The 15,116-nt window shown below is 42.2% G+C and overlaps 3 protein-coding genes across 7 annotated transcripts; 2 read left to right on the forward strand and 1 right to left on the reverse strand.

Annotated features, from left to right (window-relative positions):
• Window positions 1-1,523: 1,523 nt before the first annotated feature.
• LOC133476825 (uncharacterized) lies at window positions 1,524-4,894 on the reverse strand. 5 transcript variants are annotated; one of them, XM_061770745.1, is made up of 3 exons: window positions 4,873-4,894; window positions 2,515-2,824; window positions 1,524-2,242 (listed from the first exon to the last, which is right to left on the reverse strand). In XM_061770745.1, the coding sequence occupies exons 2-3, from the start codon at window positions 2,821-2,823 to the stop codon at window positions 1,571-1,573; spliced, it is 981 nt and encodes a 326-aa protein (XP_061626729.1). In that variant the 5' UTR covers window position 2,824; window positions 4,873-4,894; the 3' UTR covers window positions 1,524-1,570. The 5 variants fall into 5 exon arrangements, with proteins under 5 accessions (XP_061626729.1, XP_061626727.1, XP_061626728.1 ...); XM_061770743.1 differs by lacking the exon at window positions 4,873-4,894 and adding an exon at window positions 4,331-4,524; XM_061770744.1 differs by lacking the exon at window positions 4,873-4,894 and adding an exon at window positions 3,760-4,017.
• ndufb6 (NADH:ubiquinone oxidoreductase subunit B) lies at window positions 4,876-8,836 on the forward strand. The gene is made up of 4 exons (XM_061770749.1): window positions 4,876-5,171; window positions 5,387-5,479; window positions 7,004-7,048; window positions 8,712-8,836. The coding sequence occupies exons 1-4, from the start codon at window positions 4,992-4,994 to the stop codon at window positions 8,775-8,777; spliced, it is 384 nt and encodes a 127-aa protein (XP_061626733.1). The 5' UTR covers window positions 4,876-4,991; the 3' UTR covers window positions 8,778-8,836.
• A 799-nt stretch (window positions 8,837-9,635) lies between these two features.
• Window positions 9,636-15,095, forward strand: toporsa (topoisomerase I binding, arginine/serine-rich a). Its single transcript, XM_061770741.1, has 2 exons — window positions 9,636-9,830; window positions 11,404-15,095. Exon 2 carries the CDS (start codon window positions 11,407-11,409, stop codon window positions 13,555-13,557), a length of 2,151 nt encoding a protein of 716 aa, XP_061626725.1. The 5' UTR covers window positions 9,636-9,830; window positions 11,404-11,406; the 3' UTR covers window positions 13,558-15,095.
• The last annotated feature ends 21 nt before the right edge of the window (window positions 15,096-15,116 follow it).

Genomic DNA, 15,116 nt, shown 5'->3' on the forward strand with positions numbered 1-15,116 from the left:
AGCAGGGAGCAGTATAATGTATATAGATGAAACATAGAAGACCATCTTAAATAAGATGCAATAATTTTCATTTTTCAAAAGAGGATAAAGAATATATGCCTGTGAGCATTGTTGTATGCTCTGTCTGCATGTGTTAGTACCGCTTGTGTCAAATATTAGTTGTTGAAAGGTTTATAATTACTGTGACATCGATGCTAGTTTGGTGTTTTGCATTGTGTGTGAACATTAAGCAAGCGGACTTTTGTAAGAAAATGTAATTGTGTGCTCTGGTAAATCAACACATTGTACAGATTGTTTAATTTGAAAGCAAGTTGTTTTTGCATAGTTTTCCCACTTCAATGTTTAAGATCATCAAACATGCAAATATCAAAGAACACAAGTAAATATAAATTGCAGTTTTTAAGTGGTGATTTTAGTTAAGGGGAAAAAAAACTATTCAAAGCTACCTGACCCTGTGTGAAAAGCTAATTGTCCCTTAAACCGAATAACTGGTTGGGCCATCCTCAGCAGCAACAACTGAAATCAAGTGTTTTCTACAATTGGCAATTAATCTACTCAGTCTTAACATCTCTGGAGATATTTTGGCCCGCTCGTCCTTACAGAATTGTCTTAATTCAGCAACATTGGAGGGTTTCCGAGCATGCATGGCCTTTTTAAGATCATGCCACTGCATTTCAATTGGATTTAAGTGCAGACTTTGACTACAACACTCCAAAACCTTTTTATTTTTTTGTAGCCATTCAAAAGTTGACTTGCCGGTGTGTTTTGGATCATTATCCTGCTTGAGGTCACAAACTGATGGCCGAACATTCTCCCTCAGGATATTCTGCTAAAGAGCAGAATCCAAGGTTCCATCAATCACAGAAAGTCATCCAGGCCCTGAATGAACTAAGCAGCCCCAGACCATCACACTACAATGTTTGACTGTTGGTATGGTATTCTTTTTCTGAAACGCTGTTACATCTAGGCAAGACTTAACAAGACAACAACCCAAAATGTTCAACTTTCATCTAGTCAGTCCATAGAATATTTTCACGTCTTGGGAATCTTTTTAGAATTTTAATAATAAAATTATCAGTAATGGTTCAGTCTTAATCCCATGATTTCTGGCTTTTGCGTGTTAACGGTTGATTCATATCCAAGCAGAAAATGAAAAAGGCATTTTCACAGATCGCTTCACTTTGCCACACCCAATATGGCTGCAACAACGCCAACAAGGCGCCATTCAAGCTGGCACCAACACTCAACGTTAAAAATATGTAGCAAAGTCCTGTCTGGAGGGTATTCATTTTAATTTGTTCCCCCTTAAGACTGAGGTCTGGTGACGGGTCAGTATAAGTGTGGTCATGGAATGAAGGCACCACAGAAGTGCAATGCAGGCAAACCATTCTAAATCAATACTAAACTTTAGCATTACGGCGTGGGCTGCTAAAGAACTGACGGGCGGCATTTGTGGCCGTAGTTTAGATACACCCAATCTACCTGATAAACGGTTAATTGAATAAATTGAAATCACCAACAAATGTTGTGAGAATGTATTTTAATGACAATTTCATCATTGTTAACAGTTCTACTTTAAGGTCATTTTGGCATACATCTCCTCCAAACTCTCCAAGGACGCTGCGGGTCCATCCTCTGAGGTGACATAACCGGGATACGAGAGGAAGCACTGGTGAGGCGCCGGCGGCGTGCTGTGATTTCCTTCCCCGGAAGACGGCAGCTGCAGCAGCGGGATCAACTTGGCGTGGGCGTAATCAATCTCGAAGCCCTCGAAGATGAGACCCACGCCCCACGCCCCCAAACCCTTCTCCAGGAGATGAGAGACCTTGCGGGCGGCCAGCACCAGCCCCTCGTAGTCGCTCTCTCCTAGCCCGAATATGTCGGAGGACAGAGGACGGCGCGGCACGAGCACGGTGAAGCCGGGCAAATTGGGGAACGGGGTGAGGAAAGACACATGTGCCTCGTCCTCCCACAGCCGCCAATGCGGCTCCTCGCCCCGGACGATGCGCGGGAAGAGACCAGGGTGAGACAGATCGTCGCCCAGGAACGTCAGGTTGGGTGGTGCGTCCGGGTTTGGGAGCTTGGCGCGGATCCTGCCCTGGATTTCCTTCAGGCGGGCGTCGCTCCACCGAGGCGCCGTCTTGGAGGTGCAGTACCCTGGATCGTGGGTGTGGTGCTCCTCCTCTCCTGCCTGGTGAGGACGCCACCCTGCATCAAGGCCGTGCAACGGGAGGACACGTATCTGTGTGTAAGATTAAATCAGCTGTAACTCATCACAACACTCATAACGACAACTTTTCCCATTATTACCTCTGCCAGGGAGGTTATGTTTTCAACTTGGAGCAGGAGTATGCAAAAAAACTGCCTTGGCAGAAGTTCACAATGATCCTCCATATATTCACGGATACAAATTCTTAAATGTTACTTAAGGGTTTTATGATGCGGACTGTTAAATTTCTCTGATTTCTTCCACCATCTTAGAGGACACTTGACGCAAGTTAAGAAATTATTCACCATTAAGTGGTTTCCAATTAGTACAATGGTAATGGGGGTGGACACCTGAGCGGCTCTGTCCACGTGGGGTCTGGTGACCAGGGCACACCTGTGCACCCGGAGCTTGTCGCACAGCAGTTGGGCCACCGCCTTGGCCCCGAGCATCCAGGATAAATACTCTGCCTCCTCCAGGTGAAAGATGCTGCCCGCCATCGTTCCGGGCACGCGGCGCTCCAAGATCACGGAGCCGGGCGTCCACGGCCGCGGGTGAAGGTAGGCCACTAGGCGCTCTGACTCCCAGACAACATGGCGGGGGAGAGTGGTGGACATTCTGTGGAAAAAGAGCCATTATTACATTGACATTGCCTACAAAAATATAACGCACAACAAATGTCTATGTTACTTAACATGAAACCACAGGATTTTACTTTGAGATTTTCAGGTATCTGCACTTGAGTTTTTATTTTTCTGACGACTTACTTTTACTGCCTACTTTTGAAAACTGATAAAGCAGATATAAAACGTTTACACACCCCTATTCAAATGCCTTTTTTGGGTGGCGGAATAAGCCTTTTAGCCTGACCCAATGCTAGCTCGCTTTTTTTTCACCTTCAATACAAGTACAATAGTATATAGCGAATAGTGGAAATCTGCCAATAATTGACACCCATTATAATTGCATGGAAAAAGAAAATTTAAACCCCAAAAACTCTTGAATAAGCGGGGGAAACTGCTAATACGTTTGGTAATAATGTAATTTAAACCACAAATGGGGGGGGAAATGTGTAAAAAAAAAAAAAAAAAGTCACATATAGGTGAATTAGTGGAGAGGGGGTGGGGGGAATTAAGTACTGTACTTATTTAAGGAGCTGTAAATGTTCTACATGAGTACAAAGTGCGAATACATTTGCCACATATGGGGACATCTTGGTTCAAACCTCAAAGTTATGTTTCAAAATTTACTTTAATCTACATCGTAAACGTTTCAGCCAAACAACTACAACAAACGTCATAGTTCCTTTAACAAACCTAATGTTCATAGAGATCACAACACAGGCGCACAGTGATGACGTTAAATGTGTACTCCACTTGAGGATAAGTATAGGGAGTCATAGACCCTACACCTTTTGTACAAATCACGTCTTTAGCTTTGTTAGTTAGTAACCCAAAGGGCGCGTAAAATGCGACTTTAACTAAAGAAGCCTACCTTGTGCTGCAAACCCTCGTAAACAGCATGTAGACCTGAGTAAAAAGACTCAAACCGACCTGCCTTGCTTTACTTCAGGCTCGTGGCGGAGTGTCGCGTGAAGTACATGAACAGCCAAAAAAACGCGACAGCAGAGCCACTTTCGTGAGATATTAGTCACAGAACTAGAAGTGAAACTAGCACATTTCCTCCAAAAAGTAAAAATAAAATATACATATATATATACTCCTAGGTCCCGTCCATAATGTTTCCCTTTTATGAGGCTTATTTGCGTCAGTAGCGCCCCCTGTAGGCAGAGAGGACTGGGACGTGATGTACAAGCTATGCTGTGTTCTGGTACACTCGGAAATCTCAAATTTTATATTCCGACTGAGAGAAAAACATCAAAACACACCCTGGCCTCAACTGCACTGTCAACTCCACAAAAACTTCTAACTCCATACGTCAAATCTAAAGACGCCCGCTCCAATCATAATTTCCAGGTAAAATGTACCGTTCATATTTCAGTTGCGATTTCGAGTGTCACAAAATCCTCCATTGTCGCCAGGATAAACTTGTCAACGGTGTTGATGACTGACTAATACGACATAATCAATGGATACAATTGATAATAAATATTAAGCAGCGTACCTGAATTTACTATCACGAGTTCGAAGTCCTTAGATCTTGCCAATTGTAGCGTTTAGTGTCCTACAACCGCTACGAATGTGTCCATACACAACTCTTTGCTGTTTGTGACGTTCCCGGTGCGTGTGTTGTTGTTGTTGTTGTTGACAACCACAATAGACATAAGATCCAACTACACACCTCTTTAATTCAGTTTTGGGGAGATTTTAGAATCGCAATTTGATTTGGTTGATGGTTAAGCCATATCCAATTATTGGGTAGCCGCTAAAACATTTCTAAATCCCAAATTTGTGGTCTAAGAATAACTGGGCCTCAAAGAGTGTCATTATTATTATTATTATTATTATTATTATTATTATCATTATCATTATCATTATCATTATAATAATTATTATTATTATTATTGTTATTATTATTAACTCTCTTGGGGTTCATACAAAATGATATTAAATTTACAATAAGACGAACTGTACAACGAAAACCACACTGGCAGCGTTTTTTTTTTTGCATGTAATTCTCCCGTGCAGCAGGGGTCGCTACTCAACTAGTACAGCAGTTGATGCCCCATCCGGTTCCCTCTTGGTTGCTCTCGGGGAAGCCGACGCGACGTCCTCCATGGTGTCATTGCTGAGGTTGTTGAACAACATCGGATAAATAAACAATTATGTCTGGCTACACTCCGGACGAGAAGCTCCGCGTTGAGCAGCTCACCAAGCTCCGAAGGCAGTGGCTGAAGGACCAGGAACTCAGCCCGAGGGAGCCTGTCGTACAGGCCAAACCTCCCGGTTCCGTCGCCAAGTTCTGGGCAGGTTTTCTGGAGCCCAAGAGCCTGTGGAGGCTATACGTGAGTAATGCTAACACTAGCTAGCAGCGATGCTAACACTTGCTGGGTGTTCTTAGTCAAGAGATTTGTGCATTTTTCTTACAAACATGAATACAGAGGAGAAATGATACCTAGTATGACAGTGTAACAATCGCCAGTTTACATAGACTGCTAATGATAGCTGTATTACAGCACTATATATTGTTTAACTGTACTTAACATATTTCTCTTTCCAGACATACAAAGCCTACAAAGGGAGCGTTTTCACATTAACACGCTTGTTGATACCTGCTTGGGTTGTCCACTACTACGTGAAATACCATGTTGCTGTAAGTTGGAAGCTATAATTCAGCATCACATATAACAATATATATTCCCTCTGTAGTCTGTACTATTCCTGTAGGGGGGAATTTGAGTATTACAGTGGTGTCTTGACTCTCAGTTTTTCGCGATACGAGCTATCGCTTGGCTGGTAGGCGGCCAGCACACCCGCGACCCTTGTGAGGATAGCGTGCCTCAGAAAATGGATGAATGCAAGTTGTGAGCAAAACCTTTAGCAAGAGGCGAACTTCACCACAAGCAGCAGATTGAACATTTCCTCAAAAAAGATGTCAAGTGGTTGCTTCAAGCTGTTACTTGAAACTCCCAGTTGAAGTCGCCTGTAAAACAAAACATAAAACAGAGAATTACGTTTTAAACCAAACCACACAACTTGTGAAAAGCCGCTAGCCTCATGCTAACGCACAATGCAAAACCCCATAGATGGACTAACAAAACTAGCATCATTGTCGCAGTTGTTAAAACCTTTAAGTAATGGATATGTGGACACAAACGTACAGCAACACATGTAGACAGACAATATAATATTCAGCTGGTGTACATTCTATATGCTCTGCAAAAAAATTACTAATATTACTGCATCTTACTGAGTCAGTTGAAGCTGTCTTCTTTGTGTATTATTATCTCAGCATTATAATGCCCCCCTGGTGGTCAAGGTGTGCACGCCCGAAGGAGCAGTACAATTTCAATGGATGTTAAAGCATGAAATCATGATGCACAAACTGTTTCATTCTTTACATTCTATTTAGTTGTAATGTTATGACTATGTTTTTTATATAGTACAGTACCGTAGACCCCTCCTGGAAGCCGTCACCTTATCGTGGTGGAGGGGTTTGTGTGTCCCAATGATCCTAGGAGCTAAGTTGTCTGGGGCTTCACGCTCCTGGTAAGGTCACCCTTGGCCAACAGGTCCTCGGTGAGGGACGAGACAAAGCACGGCTCCAAAAACCCCTATGAAGAAAGAAACAAATGGATCTAGGAAGCTCGGTCATCCTGGAGGATCTAAGAGTAGAGCCGCTGCTCCTCCACATTGAGAGGAGCCAGATGAGGTGGCTGGGGCATCTGACTCGGATGTCTCCCGGACGCCTCCCTGGTGAGGTGTTCCGGGCACGTCCCACCGGGAGGAGACCCCTGGGACGACCCAGGACACGCTGGAGAGACTACGTCTTTGAAGTGGCTGGGGAGAGGGAAGTCTGGGCGTCCCTGCTAAAGCTACTGCTCCCGCGACCCGACCTCGGATAAGCGGTAGAAAATGGATAGATGGATCGATAGTACTGTAGAGTGCTATTTTTCTTATTTGAAAAAACACGCTAAAAATTTTTTTTGTTGGTGTTTTTCGAGGGGCTGGAACGGATTAATGTCATTTCCATTCACTTCAATGGGGAAAGATGATTTGAGCAACAGATGTTTTGAGTTACGAGTGTGGTCATGGAACAAATTTAACTCGTAAGTCAAGGCAACACCGTAGTTAAATACATTTTAACAACTACTGTTTGTATTATTGTCCCTCACAGAAAAGGCCATACGGCATTGTAGAATTGAAGCCCAAGCTTTTCCCAGTAAGTATCACCTATTCATTTTTGCACTGGGTTTTATCTTGGAAAATTTGATTTTTATTGTTCTTAACCTCCCGGTTAGGTTGGGGGTCAAATTGACCGGTTTGACAATCTAAAGGAAACAAATTCTGCATAAAAAAGGAATAAATATCTTGAAATGTGTGTTATCTTAGAATTGTAATATATACAGGCAAACAAACGCAATATAAAAATCATGTCATAGCCTCTGCTTATTTCTTTAATTTATAGAAGAATACGTATTTAAAAAAGAAATATAATATATATGTATATCCGTGCTTCAAATTATGCAAATTATATTTTTCTCTGATTTTATTAGTCAATGCACGTGACCATAATTTTTAAGTCCTCACTCGTTAGTCTTGATGACTTGAAAATTAAAATGCGAAATCAAATGTTGTTGAACAAACCTCCCATTGATGACAGTCATTTTTTTTTTTTATTCAATTTTTTTTAATGCACTGTTCCAACTGATTACACACAGTTTCAAAATATTTTATAGGTTGTAAAGAAAATAAAATAGTAATTTGTTGAATTTGCAGCATGAGTTGATCACATTTACTGAATTCTAGGGCTCGGATTCTCGATTTACTATTTTTCTTACAGGAATGAATGACTTCCGAATCAGAATTGAATCATTACTCCTTGTACTATTCAGAAGTAATAGTCCAACAAATGAAAAATCCAGGTTAATTGAAGTCTCTAAATTGCCCGTAGGTGTGAATGTGTGTGATTGTTTATCTGTGTGTGTTTGGCTGCCTATTCCCTCTCTGGAAAAGTTTTTCATTTTAAAATGGCTTACTTTAACCAGGATCCCTCCCCGTACCATTGTCAAAGGTACAGGTTGGTTTTGCGCCTGTCAGTGCTGTAAATCATCGCTGGCTTGGACCAGCTGCCTCCTTTCTAGCTAGCTGGCTGGCTACCAGTGTGTGATCAACTTTCTCCCATTTTCATTCTGCCCCGTCCCCCTCCACCGAAGGCTCGTTGCCATCTTCGGCTGGCTTGCCAAATGCGCACATGCACAGAAATTTTGCGCAATAAGTCAAAATGGCGTCAGCCATGAACAAGGGCTAAAAATCGTGAAATATTTCATGTTTTTTTTTAAAATGGAGTATGATTGCTGTTCTTGGCAGAAGAAAATAAGTAGTATATTTAATTTGTTTTAAATAAAATCGGAAAATTCTGATTTGGCGTGTTTTTTTTTGTTTTTTTTTCCCAATGCCAATTTAAGTCCCCACCAATTCATTTTATTATGTTATTTGTACGATAATAATATGGAACAGTGTACATTTTAAAAATGGATTTTATCATGCAAAAAAGTCTCAAAAGAAATATTGGCAACATACACTTGTAAAGGAAAAAACACCTTGTCGTAGCCTCTGTTTATTTTTTAAAACTTATAAAATAATAGATATTTTGGAATGTGTATATATTTTATTTTTTAAATATATTTTAACATGCAAAAAAGCCTACAAGAAATAGGGAACAAATGACTCCCAACAGCAAAAAATGAGAGAAGAAAAACAAAAGTCTCTGCAATGAGTTAATACGCCCCTGGTGACTAAATGAGGACATAAAAATGGATTACATGGTTTGATTCCGTGTTAAACAGCTCTTGATAAATATATGTTCATCCTTTGTTTTTTAGGGTGACACTATTCTGGAGACAGGCCAAGTTGTTCCCGAACTCCCTGACAGCCACGGTCATCATTGAATGAAAAAAAAGTCTGTTTGTAAAAACTGTTAATAAGCCAATTAAAATATTATAAATCATGTAATGTATGTGAGTCTGTTTTTAGATGTTGTTGTGTAACATAGGCAAACTCCACACAGGCAGATTCAAACCCAGAACCTTATGACAGTGAGGCAAACGTGCTATCCACTAAAACCTCAAATGTTTGCTGTTTCTCAAATGAGCATCATTACAAAAGATAGTGTGCAGCACTGGACCCTAAAACTTTCAAAAAGTATCATTGATAGTGAATTCATTTTAGATCAACATATGCATAACACGTCTAAGAATTATGAAGAATTAAACATTGTATAATAACATTTTGTGTTTTAACATGTTACATTTCCTCTACTTATAATATGCACTTAAGGAACTTGGATAAATTGATCTTGTCAGAGTAGTTTTAATACATTTGTTTTTACTCGGATGTGAGTATTTTGTTAAGAAGAAATGCTAATTTTTACTCAATTACTTGGAGGTACATTCCACTCACGAATTGTATTTTTATCTTTATAATACAATTTCTGCCTGGTGAGCCTTATGTGCTGTTTCACGTGTGTAGAGAAAAAAAATGGTTTACTTCGGAACATTTTTGCGGTTAAATTTGCTTTGTTATTTTAAAATAAAGTTGCTAATTCATGCAGTACTTGAGTAGTTTTTTTTTAACTTTTACTACTACTTACTTGGACTAATTTTTACTTTTTACTAAAGAGTACTCTTGAGTACAATTTTTATGTACGGCGTAATATGATGATGTGTACAATGTACTCCAATCGTTTCCCCATCAAAGCCAACTGTGCTTTTATTTTTCTTAAAGCGGAAGTGACTGCTATTATTGTGAAGGTCGGAAACTCAAACCGGATGAGGAAAAACAATATTCAACGGCTGGTGGAATGACGTCTTTCAGCCACACTTCGTGGCTCGGGAAGTGTGTGGGAATTCCTCAAATGTCACTACAAGTGCGATTCTAATAAGGGACGCAGGAAGGCGAATTAATCTACTGTAGTCAACTACACGCGCTATTGAAAACTGGAGGTAAATATGTCTTATTTTATCTAAAACCTAACTACTCGAGAAGAGTTAGCCGACCTAGCTTGTTAGCATTAGCTGTAGCCTAACCCACCTAGATAGATAGCAAACTCCCTAACCTATACCATCAATGTTTAAACCACACAACCATCACTTGAAAGCGGCCAGGTGATAAGATTGTTTGAAATATGTACTTTGAGGCAACATACTGTTTCGAATTGTTAAAAATTATCATTCGACTTGTGAGGTGTACAAGCAATAGGAAAGGTGCACCGGTTTCGTATGTAACTGCTAACCATGCCGAGTATATATGGTAAAATGCATCCAATGGCATTTATTTATTTGCTAAATAAATACAGTTATGACAAAGGTGTGGACTCCCACAGGGATCCAAGAATAGTATGGAATTCAAATGTCATCTGGCCCAAATTTGCTCTGTAGACAACGGTAGGGTTGCTTTATAATATGAAAGATTACTACTGGTCACTAATACACTAGTCGTGTTGCAAAACTGATTAGAGAGAGAAGCATTACTCCTTTTGTTCCTCGTTTTGTTTGCTTTACATGTAGTTTTCGACTAGTACAGTGGTACCATGACTTATGAGTGCATCAATTTACACATTTTCCGTGTTACGAGCTGTAATGCTTGGTCAATTTCTTTGTGTTGCGAGCAAAACATTTGAGGTACGAACGAGCTTAGCGAATGCCACAGAATCCACCAAGTATACTACAATTTAGGATAAAGTATTAGTAAATTAAGTTACGAGCTCTGTCATGAGACAGATTAAACTGGCGAGTTAAGGTAGCAACGTTACAGTTTAGAAGTGTTGGTAATCCTTGCGAAATTTTCTTAAAAAAAACATGGAATGAGCACTTCAGACGTCTCTAAAATCCTCCAAAACAAATAGGTTTGCAAAAAAACAATTGTTTAATAAAGGACATGACCGATTCTACTGCCTATGCTGCTTTTATCACATTTAATGTTCCATTTACGCTATTTAAGTTTTGAGGGCAAATGTTGCCGTTTGAAACGTCCCAGTAATTTTGATGTTGACTCGGAAAACTCCGCGGAATTTCGGCTTGTACAAGCCTACTGGTGGATATTTTTAACCAAAACTTGTCAACCAATCGGAGAAAGGTTTTCCCAAGTAGCAGATGGAACGAAAAGGTCATGGAGATATGTTAAGAATATAAGTTATACAGTTTTACTCTGATTTAAAGGTGTTTATTTATTTATTTTTTAATGTATAAACCAGATTTTCTGTAGGCGATATCACAAAAACATTCCTCAAAAAAAAACTTTTTTTCCCTCACGAAAAAAACTAACTTCTCTGGAATCCATCATCGGATGTTCAAATTCTTTGTGCTTTATGCTCAGGTTGAAGTGGGCATTCCAACCAGGCTGACATTTGGGGAAATATTGTCATGTTGCTAATCTTATTGTACATGAAGGCTATTGCAGAGAATATTAAGTCTTAATCATTGTAAAAATGGATTTACAAAGTTGTCATCGGACAGCCAGGATATTCTTTTCCTTGATGAGACTAGAGAATCTTACCCGTACTTGGTTTTGTTCCAGACCATGTCTGCAATCAAGCTCGCCCTGCAACAGAACCAGAAAAGGGACAGGAGGAAATCCCCGGAAGCCAAGTCTGCCGAAGTGTCTCCAGACTCCAAGTGTCCGATCTGCTTGGATGTCTTTAACAACATTGCCTACCTGGACATCTGTCTGCATAAGTTCTGCTTTCGCTGCATTCACGAGTGGTCCAAGAACAAGGCCGAATGTCCATTATGCAAGCAGCCGTTTAATTCCATTTATCACAGTATAAAATCAGAGCAAGACTTTAAACAGTATGACCTGAAGCCAGTGACTAATGGATCATTTGGGATGTTTGGCGGTGTGCGGTTTAGGTACCGCACCACTCTTACCGGGATGCATCGGCAGCGGTGGGGAAGGACCTCGCCCCCTCCAGACAACGGTGTCATATTTGAATCGACCGCCAATCCTCCCCAGCAGCGGCAGACTCGTTACATCAGGCGCATGATGACGAGGATGGCGGCCAAGAGGAGAGCCGCGAGCGAAGGCCGGATGTTTCACAATGTCAGAGAGCTAGAAATGGTTAACTTCCGGCGAGAACTTTACCGACAGGGTTTGAGGGTCCGCGCTGTGCGCGACGGCGGACGTTCTCGGGACACCTCGGCCGAGTTCTATCGCAAAAACCCCGCCTGCTTGCACAGACTTATCCCTTGGCTAAAAAGAGAGCTTGTGGTGCTATATGGTGCGCATGGCTCCCTGGTCAACATCGTCCAGCACATCATCATGTCGCGCATTACCCGCATGGACATGGAAGACAGAGCCATCCAGGAAGAGCTCTGGCCGTTTCTGCAGGGCCGCACGGAGCATTTTCTGCACGAATTCATCAGCTTCGCCAAGTCCCCGTTCAACATGGAAGCCTACGACCAGCACGCCACGTACGAGGGCTCGGCCCACTCCTCCAATTCGGACATCAGCTCCAACTCATCCGTCATAGCGATTTCCGAGGATGAGCATGTGGATGTGGATTTGGAACCCCCCAGGACACCCGGATACGCCCCGTCCAATCTGAGCCACTCTCTATGGGACGACGAGACGCCGGGGCCGTCGTACTCCACCACGGCCGAACGGAGTCTAGCAGGAAGGGAGTCAGTCCATGACTCCGACTCGGACAGCAGCGTAGAGGACGAAGCGCAAGAAATCGAAGCTTCACCCCCGCAAGGAAACGCTACGCGCATTCAAGTCGATGAGTGTTTGTCTTCAGCGAGCGATGACTGTGTCATTGTAGCTTTCGTCAAGCCGAGCGCCGAGAGAACTCCCGAGTTGGTCCAGCTCTCCTCCGACGAGTACTGGAGCGACGATGCTAAAGAAGTGCCGCCCTTGCCGCAGCACGTTCGCTTTGACAGCGACAATCCTTCACCGTCGCCGAGAAGCGAGCCCAGCGGCGCAGACCGCTGTCATCATTTTGATGCCAAAGAGAGACACGGTACTCTGAAGTCGAAAGTCTACAAGGCACCAAGCGAATCCGAGAGAAAAGACAGAGGCGGTCGCGAGCGATCCAGCCAGAAACGCGGCTCGAACGACAGAAAGCACAGGAGGAAAAGGTCGAGTGCGGAGCGCAGACGCCGGAGCCCGGTTACCTGTCACATCAGAGAGAGAGACTATTACTACTCCAACAGCAGAGACTGGATCAGCGACAGTAAATACAAAAGGAAAGAGAGCGACTTCCACCATCAAGCTGGCCGAAAGCATTCCGACCGACGCTCTCGCTCCAGGAGTCGCAGCAGGGAATCACGGCGGCGAGAGAGGCGGAGGTCCAAGTCCAGGACTTGCTCAAGCTCGCCGTCGACAAGACGGTCTAACCACGAAAAGCCCGGCGGCAAGAGGAAATACAAAACCCGACATCTTGAGAATCCCCCGTGCCCCAAAGACGACACCCCCACCACAGAGACGAAACCCGAAGACGGGAAAGAGGAGAGGAGTCCGAGTGTCCGGAGCAGGCGTCACAAGAAGAAGAAGAAGAAACACAAGAAGAAGAGCCGACGGCACAGGAGCACAGAGAAACATTCACCGATCACCATCGACAGTGACAGCGATCATGCCGATGATACCCGGGCGGGAACCTCCAGCAAGGACCCATCCCCCATTAACGACGCCATAGAGGAGCCAAATAACTCTATTTGTGGCTTGAGCTTATAGCAACAACTACCCCTCACGTCCCTGCCTGCAGTATTTTTAATCGTACAGTAGCCAGTATGCGATACTGACTGCCGTGGCAACACCAGACACAGAACACCGCTTTACTTCATCATGTTCATGAACTATGTTCTTCACCCTTAAGCAGATCTATAACTGAGGGTCCTCGAGTTAAGACACAGTAACGTTCCTACAGCGGAAGATTCAACCTGAGTTTTTACCTCTCTCACTTAATTCACTTTGTTTTAATGAGCAAATACTTTCAAGACAGTGAAGAAGAACGATAAGTTACTTTGGTTTTAATAAACCAAGGTCCCACCACCTTTCGCGATAAACATTCAGGGCGTCCTCGGTTTACAGAGTTCCATTCCCACTGCAGCAGTAAAATTACCCAAATTTGTACATAAATCAGAACAAGTCGTAGTCTAACTTACACTGACGCAGTAGCAAAGTCATAATTACAGAACACTTCTAGGCCATAAATATAAACCAAATAAAAACCAGTAAGTAGGGCGGTAACAATATATTCTCACGCCGCGGTGCAAACTAGCTCATTGCATGCTGTTCATAACCTTGAAACTTCCTATGTCCATATAATAAAACCGCGGGCCGCCTGTACTTGCCAAAAATGAAGCAACCTTTACGGTTTAGTCGAAATCCAGCGTATGTGGCTTGTTGAAAAGTTGAAGGAAAAGTCTATTATTGGTTATATGCTAAAGCCATGTCGGTCTGTCGGTTTACGATGAAGTTAATTTTTGTCAGTACGTGCCAGAGTCTAAGTATGCACTAATCCTCCAAGAGTAGTTAAATATTTGTATGAAAAACACCCGTCGGCTGTAAATACAGTAAAAAAAAAAAACACCCCAACAACAATCAAGTAGTACAGTGGTAATTGTGTTTTTATGACTGGACCATCATAAACCGGGGACCTCCTGTATTTGCAATTGCCACGATGAACGATGGTCACTTGAGAGGGATATTGCTCTTAAACTCGAGGGGTTTGAGTTCTAAGGTGTTCTCAGGGATTGATTTCTTTTTGTAATGGTAAGCTTCCTACACCTCATGTTTCCATCTGTTGCTTATGGATCAGCAGGAGTATTTGTATTAAAAAAATATTTTCAACATTTAAATGTGTTAAGTCAGATGTGAGAACTTCATGTTGTCCAGCGTCCACCTCCATAATAGCCATACAACACACATTGTACGCATCGGATTGAGATTTTTGATTTGGGTTCAATGGGTAAATAATTGTATTTACCCATTGAAATTATTATGATTCAAGGGCTGCATGGTGGGGTCGTGCTTGTAGCACATCACAGTTCTGAAGTCTGGGTTCAAGACCTCCTGTTTTGTTTGTTTTTATCCTTTATCCTGTTGAGGCAATTGAAAACATTCTTATTTTCAATGCTGACCTGACAGCAGATTAAAATAAAGCAAATACATAAACTGTACTGTGTGATGTAGATGCATAGATATTTAATCCATTACATTACATCATAGGACATGGTGAATAAAAAGTAAAGGCGAGTGTCAACCTGGAACATCCGGATTTCTGCCTCTCT

Source organism: Phyllopteryx taeniolatus, chromosome 4 (genome assembly GCF_024500385.1).
Source record: "Phyllopteryx taeniolatus isolate TA_2022b chromosome 4, UOR_Ptae_1.2, whole genome shotgun sequence".
In the NCBI taxonomy this organism is placed as follows: Eukaryota; Metazoa; Chordata; class Actinopteri; order Syngnathiformes; family Syngnathidae; genus Phyllopteryx; species Phyllopteryx taeniolatus.